At 40.8% G+C, this 13,503-nt stretch overlaps 1 protein-coding gene across 8 annotated transcripts in view; it reads left to right on the top strand.

The window, feature by feature from the left end:
• Nucleotides 1-13,503, top strand: part of fam135a (family with sequence similarity 135 member A) — a 120,414-nt gene that overhangs the window by 95,268 nt on the left and 11,643 nt on the right. For 7 of the 8 annotated variants that reach the window (XR_011884553.1, XM_072250438.1, XM_072250432.1 and 4 more), the window contains 2 exons: nt 1,170-1,330; nt 10,596-10,687. Coding sequence is in view for 7 of the 8 variants with exons in the window: in XM_072250438.1 (XP_072106539.1) it covers nt 1,170-1,330; nt 10,596-10,687 (253 nt within the window). In the remaining variant the exon portion in view is untranslated. Of the gene's footprint in view, nt 1-1,169; nt 1,331-10,595; nt 10,688-12,332; nt 12,620-13,503 lie in introns of those variants that run through there. The other variant, XM_072250466.1, reaches the window with a different exon arrangement.

The raw sequence follows: 13,503 nt of genomic DNA, 5'->3' as shown, positions 1-13,503 counted from the left end.
GAAGTACAGTAGTTTTATTTGAAGAGCAATTCAGGGGAAATACAACCCCTCAGAGAAATAGCTTATTAGTCTATTTTTCTCATTTTCTTTTTTTGCAACTCATTCTCTTTCTCAGATACCTATTTCCATACTCATTTCCATACCCTACTCAAAGGGGATAATTTATAATAGTCAGTTATCCCAAAGACATGGTCATAAGTTATTTGGCAAAAGCAGAGCACCCAGGTGAAACAACAGTAATCACATGAAGAATGTGCAAACTCAGGACAGACAGCACCAACATCGGGATCAACATTGGATCCCTGGAACTATGAGGCAGCAGTACCAATTGTCAACAGCTTGACTGGTTTGTGATTAGTTTTATGAAAACTACTTCAAGTAAATCTGCAGATGCTGCAATTTCAAGCAACACACATAAATGTTGCTGGTGAACGCAGCAGGCCAGGCAGTATCTCTAGGAAGAGGTACAGTCGACACTTCGGGCCGAGACCCTTCGTCAGGACTAACTGAAAGAAGAGGTAGTAAGAGATTTGAAAGTAGGAGGGGGAGGGGGAGATCCGAAATGATAGGAGAAGACAGGAGGGGGAGGTATGGAGCCAAGAGCTGTACAGTTGATTGGCAAAAGGGATATGAGAGGATCATGGGACGGGAGGCCTAGGAAGAAAGAAAGGGGGGGAGGGGTGAAGCCCAGAGGATGGGCAAGGGGTATAGTGAGAGGGACAGAGGGAGAAAAAGATATATATATATATAAAATCAATAACGGATGGGGTACGAGGGGGAGGAGGGCATTAACAGAAGTTGGAGAAGTCAGTGTTGCCTTTGCTACATTTGTAATTCAGAGGCTAGCCTTTATGATCCTGATATTTTGGTGGTCATAGGATATAAAGTTGCCTTCAGATTAAGTTGAGGCATATATGTTGTAGAATTTTATGTAGAAGTTTATGCTTGGAAGTAGTCATAAGTCTGAGGTTTCTTCAAAAACATTTGTGTTCTGTGCATTAATTTTAATGGCTTGTCATGTGTGAACAAAATTGTTTGTGGAAACTGAGTAAGAGTTTCTGAGTAACAGTAGCACTGAGCAAGGAAGATTGAATGTACAGCATTCAGCATTATAACATTACAATTAAATAATTGTATTGATAAAACTGCAAAATTTGTTCTGACCATAGATTTCTCCAGGCAAAAGAAGAGCTGAAGCTACTGAAGTTTCCTGGATTTATGTACAGTGATATTCCTGACTTAGCTTCCAAAACCCCATACTTCAGCTTGGAGAACGATGAGAACTTGGATGATGGTATTCATCTAATAGTTTGCGTCCATGGATTGGATGGTATGTTTAATGAATGTAACATCAGACAATACAATGTAGAACAGTAGAGCATAGAACCAAGCCCTTCAGTCCACAATGTTGTGTTGAACCAATTAAACTAATCCCTTCTGCATGCTCCTGGTACATATCCCTCCATTCTGTGCATTTTTAGGTGTCCAAGACCTTCTTAAATACCTCTATCATGTCTGCCTCCACCACACTTGGGTCAGTGTATTCCAGGCACTCATCACTCTCTGTGTAAAATAAAAAATCAAGCTGCGCACATCTCCTTTGAATTTTCCCCCTCACATAAATGGGTGTCCTCTAGATTTAGATCTTACAATCCTGAGAGAAAAGAACAATATGATTTAATAGTGGATTTTTGCTTCATAGTATCATTTCCAATTTTCTTTGAGATCTTCATGTCAGTAGCCTTTCTATTTGTACCTGGAACTTAACAAAACTGGTCTTGGCACATCCTCCAAAGTATTACGTAATGACTTAAATGTTATTTACAATTTTACTGCAAAAAATTTTAAAAAATTAAAACACATACCAAGTAGGGAAGTGAATGAGAAATGCTGATGTTTCACGTTTGGGCAACATTTAATCCAGCTCAGCCTGATAGAAAAACTACCTAATTTAGTTTCTTCATGAATTTATTAAACCTCCCTTGACAGCAATGACTTACAATTGTACACAGTTCCATCCATTAATGAGTGGATCTCTAGTAGCTTTCTCATTCTTGATAGGAAACGTTGTACTTCTGATTGCCAGTGTTACTTAATGGTCATAGAATTTGTTTTTATCTGGTAATTTTCCCTTAGTGACTCATTATTTTCAAGCTAGGCATTTCCAGTTCTTAATGGGTGGTTAATGGTTAGCACAGGCTCATTGGGCCTGTTTGCATGCTGTATCTCTATAACTCTAGGACTATTTAGTCATGGTCATTTTCCTTATCAGAGTCCAAGCCAGGAAGATAGCACAGTATTGAGGTTTAAAAAAATAGCTACGTTCCTGATGAATGGAGGAGGAGACTCAAGGAAGCAGAATAGCCTATTTCTGTTCTGATTTAATATGTTCTGTATCTTCTAGTGAACTGGGCCAGCACTTATTCCACAGACCTACTTGCCCTTGAATGGTTGAGGCATTTTCCCAACTTGCCATTTCAGTGGGAGTAAATCCATCATGGGTAAAGCCCTCCCCTCCATTGAGCACATTTATACAGAGTGCTGTTGCAGGAAAGCAATGTGCGTCATCAGGGACTCCCACCAGCCAGGTCATGCTTTCTTTTTGCTTCTGCCATGAGGAAGAAGGTATGAACCTCAGGATTCACAATACCAGATTCAGGAACAGTTAATACCCCTCAACCATCAGGCTCTTGAACCAGTAGAGTAGCTTCATTCAACTTCACTTGCCCTTCACTGATCTGTTCCTACAGCCTACGACTCATTTTCAAGGACTCTTCATCTCATGTTTTTGATATTTATTGCTCGTTTGTTTATCATTATTTTTATCTCTTCTGTATTTGAACAGTTCGTTGCCTTTGCACATTGGTTGTTTGTCCACCCTACTGGGTGCAGTCCTTTATTGATTCTGCTATGGTTCTTGAATTTATTGCGTATGCTCGCAAGAAAACAAATCTCAGGGTTGTATATGGTGATATATATGTGCTTTGATAATACATTTACTTTGAACTTTTGAACCTTGAGTAATTAGTCTGGAGGCAAACTAGGTGATTTCCTCCCCTGAAGGATGTGAGCAAACCAGATTATTTTTTGAACAAAGATAAAGTAGTTTTGTAGTCATTGTTATTAATGGCCACCTTTTTATTTTAATCTGGTTTATTAACCAGGTCTCATTACCTCCATTGTTACTGCTTTCACCCGCATCTCCTCCATTTCCCAGACATGTGCACTCACCTCATCTTCCCAATGACGTTGACAGGAAATAGAGTTCCTCGTGTCCTTATCTACCATGAGCCTCCGCATCCCACATCATTTTCTGCAACCTTTACTACCTTCAATGGGTCCTACTACCAAACACATCTTTATCTCTTCTCTTCACTTTCCATGCAAACCCTTTCCATGATTCCCTTGTACACTTGTCCTTCCCCACTAATCTCTGTCCTGACACTTATCCCTTGAAGCAAGGAAATGATACATCTACCCAATCACCAACTTCGTCACCTCCATTCAGGGACCCAAACAGTCCTTCCAGGTGAGGAAATACATCACCCATGAATCTGTTGGGTTCATCTGCTGTATCTGGTGTTCCCAATGTGGCCTCCTCTACATTGGAGAGACCTGGTGTAAATTAGGGACCACATTGTTGAGCACCTCTGCTCCATATGCAAAAAATGGTATTTCCCGATTGCCAACCACTTTAATTCTTATCCCCATTCTCATCCTGACATATCGGTCCATGGCCTCGTCTTCTGCCACAATGAGGCCACTCTCAGGGTGGAGGTCTACATTAGTCTATAAGACAAAAGAGCAAGATTAGGCCATTTGACCCATCAAGTCTGTTCCACCATTCCATCAAGGCTAATTTATTATCTCTCTCAACCCCCATAACCTTTGACTCCCTGAATAATCAAATACCCATCAACCTCTACATCATATATTCTCAGTAACTTGGCCTCCACACCATCCATGGCAATGAATTCCACAGATTCACCCTCTGTTCCAAATGGATGTGCCCCTGTACTGGTCCTAGACTTACCCACAATAGGAAACAACCTATCAGCATCCACTCTAGGTCTTTCTATATGTGATAGGTTTCACTTAGGTTCCTCTCTTCCCCACCCTCCACCACCACCTTTCTTCTAAATTCCAGCAAGTACACATCTAGAGCCATCAAACATTCCTCATATGTTAATCATTTCAAACCTGGAATCATTCTCATGAACTTCTATAGACCCTCTTAGCTAAGAGGCCTAAAACTGCTCACAATACTCCATGAGGTCTAACCATTACCTTATAAAGCCGCAGCATTACATCCTTTTTCTTCTAGTCTAATCCTCTTGAAATGAATGCTAACATTGTATTTGCCTTCCTTAACAGTGACTCAATCTGCATGTTAACCTTCAGGGAATCCTGCACAAGGACTCCCAAGTCTCTCTGCATCTCTGATTTTTGATTTTCTTCCTATTTCGAAAATGGTTTACGCATTTATTCCTTCTACCAATAGTCTAATCCTTTATTCCTTTTACCAAAGTGCACAATCATACACTTCCCTACAGTATATTCCATCTGTCACTGCTTTGCTCATTCTCCCAATCTGTCTAAGTCCTGCAGAACTTTCAGCTTCCTCAACACTACCTGCCCCTCCACTTATCTTCATATCATCTGCAAACTTGGCCACTAAGTGATCAATTCTGAATTTCCAAATTGTCAACATATAATGTGCAAAGAAGTGGACCCAATACTAACCCCTGTAGAACAACACTAGTCACCAGCAGCCAACTAGAATAGGATCCCTTTATTCCCATCCATTGCCTCCTGCCAGTCAGCCAATCTTCTATCCATGCTACTATTTTTGCTGTTATAGCAGCCTCATGTGCAGCATGATATCAAAGGCCTTCTGAACAGCCAAGTAACCAACATCCACTGACTCTCCTTTGTCTATCCTGCTTGTTATTTCCTTAAAGAATTCCAGCAGATTTGTCAGGCAAGATTTCCCCCTTAAGAAAGCCATGTTGACTTTGGCCTATTTTATCATGTGCCTCAAAGTAGCCCAAAACTTTATCTTTAATAATGGATTCCAACACTTTGCCAATCACTGAAGTCAGGCTACCTGGTCTATAATTTTCTTTCTCCTGCTTCCCTTTCTTCTTAAAAAGTGAAGTGACATTTGCAATATTCCAGAATCTCATAATTTCTAAAAGGTTATTCCTAATGTCTTCACAATCTCTCCCGCTACATCTTTCAGAACCTTGGTATTCCATTTGGCCAAGGTGACTTATCTACCTTGAGACCTTTCTGTTTTCCCAGCACCTTCTCCTTAGTAAAAGGAACTACACTCACTTTTGTCCCCTGACACTCTTGAATTTCTGGCATACTGCCACTGTGTTCTGCAGTGAAAACTGATGCAAAATACTTATTAAGTTTGTCTGTCATTTCTTTGCCCCCTATTACTACCTCTCCAATGCCATTTTCCTGCAGTCTGATATCCACTGTTGCTTTTCTTACCCTTGATATATCTGAGGATACTTGTGGTATCCTCTTTTATATTACTGGCTAGCTTACCTTCATATTTCATCTTTCTCTCCTTATGGCTTTTTAATTGCCTTCTGTTTGTTTTAAAAGCTTCCCAATCCTCTAACTGTCCACTAGTTTTTACTGTATTATATGCCCTCCCTTTTGCTTTTATGCTGTCTTTGACTTCCCTTGTCAGCCGCAGTTGCTTCATCCAGCCAGCTACTCTCTTATCCCTCTGTAGCTCCCTTTATTTCACTGCAAATCTGATATATTTGGCTTTATCTCTTATCCTTCTCATACTCTAGAGTGAATTAATCATATTATGATCACTGACAAGTTCCTTTACCTTCAGCTCCCTAATCAAATCTGACCCAATACTGACCCCTGTAGAACAACACTAGGCACCAACAGCCAACCAGAATAGTTCCCCTTTATTTCTACTCTTCGCCTCCAGCCAGTCATCCAATCTTCTATCCATGCTCCTTTACTGTCATAGCAGCCTCATGTGCAGAACCATGTCAAAGGCCTACTGAACATCCAGTCCATAATTTCCTCTACCCTATTGGGCTCAAGGTGCTCTAAAAAGCCATCTCGTAGGCATCCTACAAATTCACTCTCTTGTGATCCAGCACCAATCTGATTTTCCCCATCAACTTGAAGATTGAAATCCCCCACGAACTATCAATACATTGCCCTTTTTACATGCATTTTCTCTCTCCCTTTGTAATTTATACCCCACATCCTGGCTACTGTTTAGAGACCTGTATATACCTTCTATTGAGGCCTTTTTATCCTTTCAGTTTCTTAACTCTACCCACAACGATTCTACATCTTCCAATATGTCACCTCTGATCTAATGTCACCTCCTTAATAAGGAATTGATTTCATCTTTTACCAACTGAGCCACCCCACCCCCTCTGCCTATCTGCCTGTCCTCTCGCTACAATGTGCATCCTTGGATGTTAAGCTCCCAACTATGATCTTCTTTCAGCCATGACCCGGTGATGTTTACAGCATGATACCTGCGAATCTCTTACTATGCTACAAGATTATCTATATTATTCTGTGTTACACTTCAACTCATCCCATTGACTGCAATTTTGCACTATCATCTGCCTATCCTCCTTCGCAGTCTCACTACACAATGCTGACTTGTATGCCAACAGCTCCATCCTCAGCCCTGTCTCTCAGGTTACCTGCCCCCTGCCAAATTATTTTAAACCCTCCCCAACAGCTCTAACAAACCTGCCAGCAAAAATATTGGTCCCCCTTGGGTTCATGTGTAACCCATCCTTTTTGTACAGGTCATACTCTACTATCCCTTTCCACAACACCTCCAACTTTTGTGTCATCAACAAATTTACTAACCACTGTAGCCTGGGTATATCTTGTCCAGTCCCGGTGACTTATCCAACTTGATGCTTTCCAAAAGCTGCAGCACATCCTCTTTCTCAATGTCTGTCTGCTCAAGCTTTTCACTCTGCTGGAAGTCATCCCTACAATTGCCAAGATCATTTTCTGTAGTGAATACTGAAGCAAAGTATTCATTAAGTACCTCTGCTGTCTCCCCTGGTTCCATACACACTTTTCCACTGACACACTTCTTTGGTCCTATTCTCTCACGTCTTATCCTCTTGCTGTTCACATACTTGTCGAATGCCTTGGGGTTTTCCTTTATTTGCTCACCAAGGCCTTCTCATGGCCCCTTTTGGCTCTCCTAATTTCATTCTTAAGCTCCTTCCTGCAAGCCTTATAATTTTCGAGATCTCTTATCATTACCTAGTTTTTTGAACCTTTTGTAAGCTTTTCTTTTCTTCTTGACTAGATTTTCAGCCTTTGTGTACAATGGTTCCTGTAGCCTACCATCCTTTCTCTGTCTCATTGGAATGTACCTATGCAGAACACCACACAAATATCCCCTGAACATTTGTCATATTTCTGCCATTTCATTTCCCTGAGAACATCTGTTCCCAATTTATGCTTCCAAGTTCCTGCCTGGTAGCTACATATTTCCCAGTTAAACGCTTTCTGAACTTGTCTGTTCCTATCTCTCTCCAGTGCTATGGTAAAGGAGATAGAATTGTTATCACTATCTCCAAAATGCTCTCTCACTGAGAGACCTGACACCGGACCGGGTTCATTTCCCAATACCAGATCATATACAGCCTCTCCTCTTGTGGGCTTATATACATATTGTGTCAGGAAACCTTCCTGAACACACCTAACAAACTCCACCCCAAGTGAACCCCTTGCTCTAGGGAGATGCCAATCAATATTGGGGAAATTAAAATCTCTAACCCCCATGACAACTCGGTTATTATTGCATCTTTCCAGAATCTGTCTCCCTATCTGCTCCTCAATGTCTCTGTTACTATTGGGTGGTCTATAAAAAACACCCAGTAGAGTTACTGACCCCTTTCTGTCTTAACTTCCACCCACAGAGACTCCGTAGACAATCCCTCCATGACTTCCTCCTTTTCTGCAGCCATGACACTATCTCTGATCAACAGTGCCATGCCCCTACTTCTTTTGGCTCCCTCCCTGTCCTTTCTGAAACATCTATAGCCTGGCACTCTGTAGCCCTTCCTGTCCCTGAGCCATCCAAGTCTCTGTAATGGCCACAACATCATAGCTCCAAGTACTGATCCACACTCTAAGCTCATCCGCTTTGTTCATGATATCCCTTGCATTAAAATAGACACACCTCAAACCATCAGTCTGAGCATATCCCTTCTCCATCACCTGCCTATCCTCTCTCTCTCACACTGTCTACAAGCTTTCTTGATTTTTGAGCCAACCGCCCCTCTCTCCATCTTGTCAGTTTGGTTCCCACACCTCCCAAAGCAATTCTAGTTTAAACTCTTCCCAATAGCCTTAGCAACCTCCCTGCCAGGATATTGGTCCTTCTCAGATTCAAGTACAACCTGTCCTTTTTGTACAGGTCACACCTGCCCAAAAGAGGTCCCAATGAATCAGAAATCTGAATCCCTGACCCTTGCTCCAATCCCTTAGCCACGCATTCATCCTCCACCTCATTCTATTCCTATACTCACTGTCGCATGGCACAGGCACTAATCCCGAGATTACTACCTTTGAGGTCCTGCTTCTCAACTTCCTTCCTCACTCCCTGTCGTCTGTTTTCAGGACCTCTACCCTTTTCCTACCTATATTGTTGGTGCCAATATGCACCACAACCTCTGGATGTTCTCCTTCCCACTTTAGGTTATCGTGGATGTGATCAGAAACATCCCGGACCCTGGCACCTGGGAGGCAAACTACCATCCATGTTTCTTTCCTGCGTCCACAGAATCACTTGTCTGACCCCTAACTATAGAGTCCCCTATCACTGCTGCCATCTTCTTCCTTTCCTTACCCTTCTGAGCCACAGGGCCAGACTCTGCCAGAGGCGCAGCCGTTGTTGCTCCCCCAGGTAGGTTGTCCCTCCCAACAGTACTAAAACAGGAGTACTTATTGTTAAGGGGGACAGCCACAGTGGTACTCTCGAGTATCTGATTCTTGCCCTTCCCTTTTCTGACTGTTACCCACTGATCTATCTCCTGAGGCCCCGGTGTGACTATATGCCTATAGCTCCTCTCTATCACCTCCTTACTTTCCCTTACCAGACGAAGGTTATTGAGCTGCACCTCCAGTTCCCTAACCCGGTCCCTAAGGAGATGTAGCTTGATGCACCTGGCGTAGTTTTGGCCATCCGGGAGGCTGGGAGTCTCCCGGACATCCCACATCTGACACCCAGTACAGAACGTCGGCTCACAGACATATCTCCTATTCTTCATAACTTACTTAACTCGCTTTGACCCGTTATCACCTCAGCCAAAGCCCTCTTACTCTGGCGCCCACTCTATAAAGGTATCCTCCTTTTAATGTCTTTATGCCGGTCTAACTCGCTGACATCTATGTGACTGCGCAGTCATGCCTCGATCAAACTGCTGAACAAAAACATTATCTTTTAAACTCTTCCCGCCAGTCTAGCTTGGTGACGTCCACATGCCTTCGCAGTCGTGTATCAAACCACTGAAGAAGAAAATGATCTCCTTTTAAACTCTTCTCTCCCGTCTAACTCGCTGATATCCACGCGCCTGCGCAGTCGTGCCTCGGTCAAACCGCTGAAGAAAAAATGATCTCCTTTTAAACTCTTCCCACCGGTCTAACTCGTTGACATCCATGTGCCTGCATAGTCGTGCCTCGATTTTTGTTCAAATCCATCATTGGTCAAAATGCTGTAATTTTTAACCATCAGAGCAGTTACTTCATAACACATGGCTTGTGCAAATTCTATTTGAAAGCAAAGTAACTACCTTTTGTAAAAATCAAAGTACACTAGCTCCTCAAAATCTGTAATTGCAGCAGAAAACTTTAAATACTCAGCCAGTAAGTCCTGATTCTTCTCCTGTCAGACCAGCATTTTCTGTATGCATTATTCTTTTTTTTAACCATTGTTGAAGTATGAGCACTATATTTATTAAAGGTATTTTTTATTCCATTGAGAAATCATTGTTCTTCTGCAAATTAATCTTTTTTAATTGAAATACTTTAATGATAACATGCGTTGCTCCAAATTGGTAAAAAAAAACTGGCCAACTTGTTCAAAGTCATTGACAATTTCAAAGTTGAACTGATAGTTTGAAAATGGACATACGTATATATTTACTTTTTGAACAGATTTGTTAATTTCAAATTTATTGTTGGTTCCTGCATCTTCCAGGCAATGGAGGGAGATCAACAATTTATAGCAAATTATTGCAAAGCTGTATAATGTGCTCCTTGATACTTTCCAGATTTGTCTCATCTGAAATAATGAAGAGAAATTTGGCACTGATTATTGGGTAGAACAACATGGAGTGAAGAAAATGTAGTCTGCATGATTGATTGGATTAATCTCTTCTTTCACCTGTAATTTGTGCTTAAATGGAATAAATGATTTTAAAAACACAAAAAATATCAGTTTATATAGTTCAACATATGTTGCAGATTTCTTAAAGCTTCAACAAGCTATATTTTGCAAAGAAAAGGTTAGATTTTGTAGTTAAAATTAAGGTATTCGTATTTCCCTTTCCTATCTTCAGGAAATAGTGCTGACCTACGTTTGGTAAAAACCTACATCGAACTCGGATTGCCAGGGACCCAAATAGACTTCCTCATGTCAGAGAGAAATCAGGTAACCTTACATCTTGATCTTTATATACTTAAAAAAAAAACTAGGAAAATAGACTGGTGATTCTCCATGTTGATGATCAGAGATATTTTATTAAAATGTTATAATCCAGTAGATTTTCTGAATCAGCTCAACCATTAGTGAATAACACATAAAATGCTGGAGGAACTAGCAACTAAGCATGGAAATGAACAGTCAACATTTCGAGCTGAGACCTTTCAGACAAAAGACCCTTCAAAGCCTAAGGGTTTTGCTTGCTAATTTTCCTCCATAGATGCTGCTTAACCTTTTGAGTTTCTCCAGCATTTTTTGTGTGTTGCTTCAGATTTCCAGCGTTTGACTAAATGTGAAATTTGAAACATCAGTGATATGAACATGGATAAACATTCAATTCGTACTTTCAATTGGTCTTGTTTGAAATGTGCATTTTCGATCTGAATTCTAATCCTCAAGAACAAATATGTAACCTATTTGAGGACAGAAAGGATGGGGAAAAAGTAAGGGAAAGGGAGACTCAGGGAATTGGAAGGGAGTAGAGGAATTGGATGTCCTGGGAGAGGGAAGGGAACATGAGAGTTGGGGGCCCCACAGAGTGGGTGAGAGCCTTTGTAAATTGGAAGGGAGCACAGCAAACATTACCTGCTGAGCCAGATACCAAACTATCAATTTCCAAATCATCGGATAGTGGTTTATCAGAATTCTGCTGTATTATGAGTCATATGAAAAGCAGTCCACCTTTTCTTCTGTTCGGAAGTGGTGATCTTTCCATGTAAAAATGACTTTTGTTGGGGAAGCGATTCTTATAGAAATCTGTTCCAGACTGTAACATAGACTTAACTGTGGTGATTGGATCAAATATTTTGCTCTGGCCATTCAGCAGTGCAAAAATTGATGCAGCCCATGTGGTCCTAAAAGTTAATGAATTTGAGTTTCTTATTTTTTAAGGAGATGTTGCTAAGGTATGGTCAGCAATACAGTAAGAATACTGAGAACTGGTCATAGAGAGATAGAGTAAGGAAACAGATCCTTTGGCCAGCAAGTACACACGATCATCAGCCATCCATTTATGCTAATCCTTCATTAATCTCACTTTTTTATTCTCCCCACATTCTCATAACTCATCCCAGATTCTATCAATCACTTACACACTAGGGTAATTTACAGTGACCTATTAAACACCAGCCTGGGATGTAGGAGGAAACAAACACCAAGAGGAAATCCATGTGGAAACTCCACACATGCAGCATACGATATCAGAATTAAACCAAGATCTCTGGCACAGCGAGGCAGTGGTTCTACAAGCTGTACCATTGTGCAAACCTTTTATTATGGTTTCTACAACACTGTGCAAAAAGTCTTAGGCACATGTAAAAAAAAATTCTGTAGAGTGAAGATACTTTCAAAAATAATGAAAAGATCCTAAATATCAAAAAATACTATAAAGAGCAGTAAACAGTAAAAAAAACACTAAATCAGATCAATATTTAGTGTGACTACCCTTTTGCCTTTAAAACTGCATCATTTCTCTTAGGTACACTGTTGTGCAGTTTATAACAAAATCAACTGGTAGGTTGTTCCAAGCATCTTGGAAATATTGCCATCATTCTTCTGCAGATTTCAGCCGTCTCACTCGCTTCTGTCTCTCCAGGTAATCCCAGACAGCCTCGATGATGTTGAGATCAGGGCTCTGTGGAGGTCATACCAGCTGAAACCATATTAAAAAACCTAGGGTGCCTAAGACTTTTGCACCGTACTGTAAATCCCAGATGCAATTCTTTTGAGCAAAAATAGATCAGCTGGTAGAGCTGCTGCTTCAAAGCTCCATTGATTCTAGTTCAAGCTGACTTCCAGCACTGTCTCCGTGAAGTTTGCACATTTTTTCCTGTGAGGACATGGATTTCCTCCACATTATCCTATTTCCATCCACATTCCAAAGATATTTCATTTGGTAAGTTAATTGGCCACTGTGAATAATCTCTAGTGTAGGTGAGTGGTAGAATTTGAGGAGTGGGAGAGCAAGATATTTGATGGGGAGAATGAAATAGGTTGGGGTAGGATTATTGTAAATATCTGTGCTTGATGATCACTCTGAACTCTGGGTCAAAGGGTCTTTCTATGTTGTTTCTCTGTGTAAATCTGAAATTTTTGGAGATACTCAGCAGGTGAGGCAAGAGAAACAGAATTAATATTTCAGGTTTGGTCTTTCTGAAGAAACATTAATATTGTTTTTCTCTCTGTAGAGGTACCACCTTATCTGGTGCATTATGAGCTTTTGTGTTCAGATTTTTATTGCTGTATTTCTTGTATATCTTAAAAGAATGGTTGCAATATGTTCATACAAGTAATTTGTCAAAGGAGTGCACAGTTTTCAGACTTGTAGAAATCTTGTATGTCAGCTTAAGCATTAAATAGGCCTTTTAGTTATTTCCAAATGCCCAACTGCAGTTAGTTGTATATGGAAAATGTAATCAGGAAAATGTAATCATAAAGTGACAAACTAACAGCAATAATTGTTTTAACTAATTTTTTGTTGTTAGTTTCTCTCTTTTCATTGGTTTCCCTCTATGTAGTGATTTACTTCACTGTGCCAAAAACAAGGAAGTAACAAAATACTGGGGGTAAGGAAAGACTTTTTTTTCCCTGGTCAGCTGATGGCGCAGTGACATCAGCGCAGGACTCTGGAACGGAGGTTCCCAGCTTCGAATCCAGTCGGGCTGCTCCCAAGTACGCTTTCCATCCGTGTTGGGTTGAGTGTTGAGCTCGCAACTGGACCTCATAAAATAAAGAAAAATACTACGAAATGCCTGTGCGAGGACTGG

Source organism: Mobula birostris, chromosome 2, assembly GCF_030028105.1.
Source record: "Mobula birostris isolate sMobBir1 chromosome 2, sMobBir1.hap1, whole genome shotgun sequence".
Lineage (NCBI taxonomy): Eukaryota > Metazoa > Chordata > Chondrichthyes > Myliobatiformes > Myliobatidae > Mobula > Mobula birostris.
The sequence above is the reverse complement of the archived record's forward strand: the minus strand, read 5'-3'. Positions and strand labels throughout refer to the sequence as shown.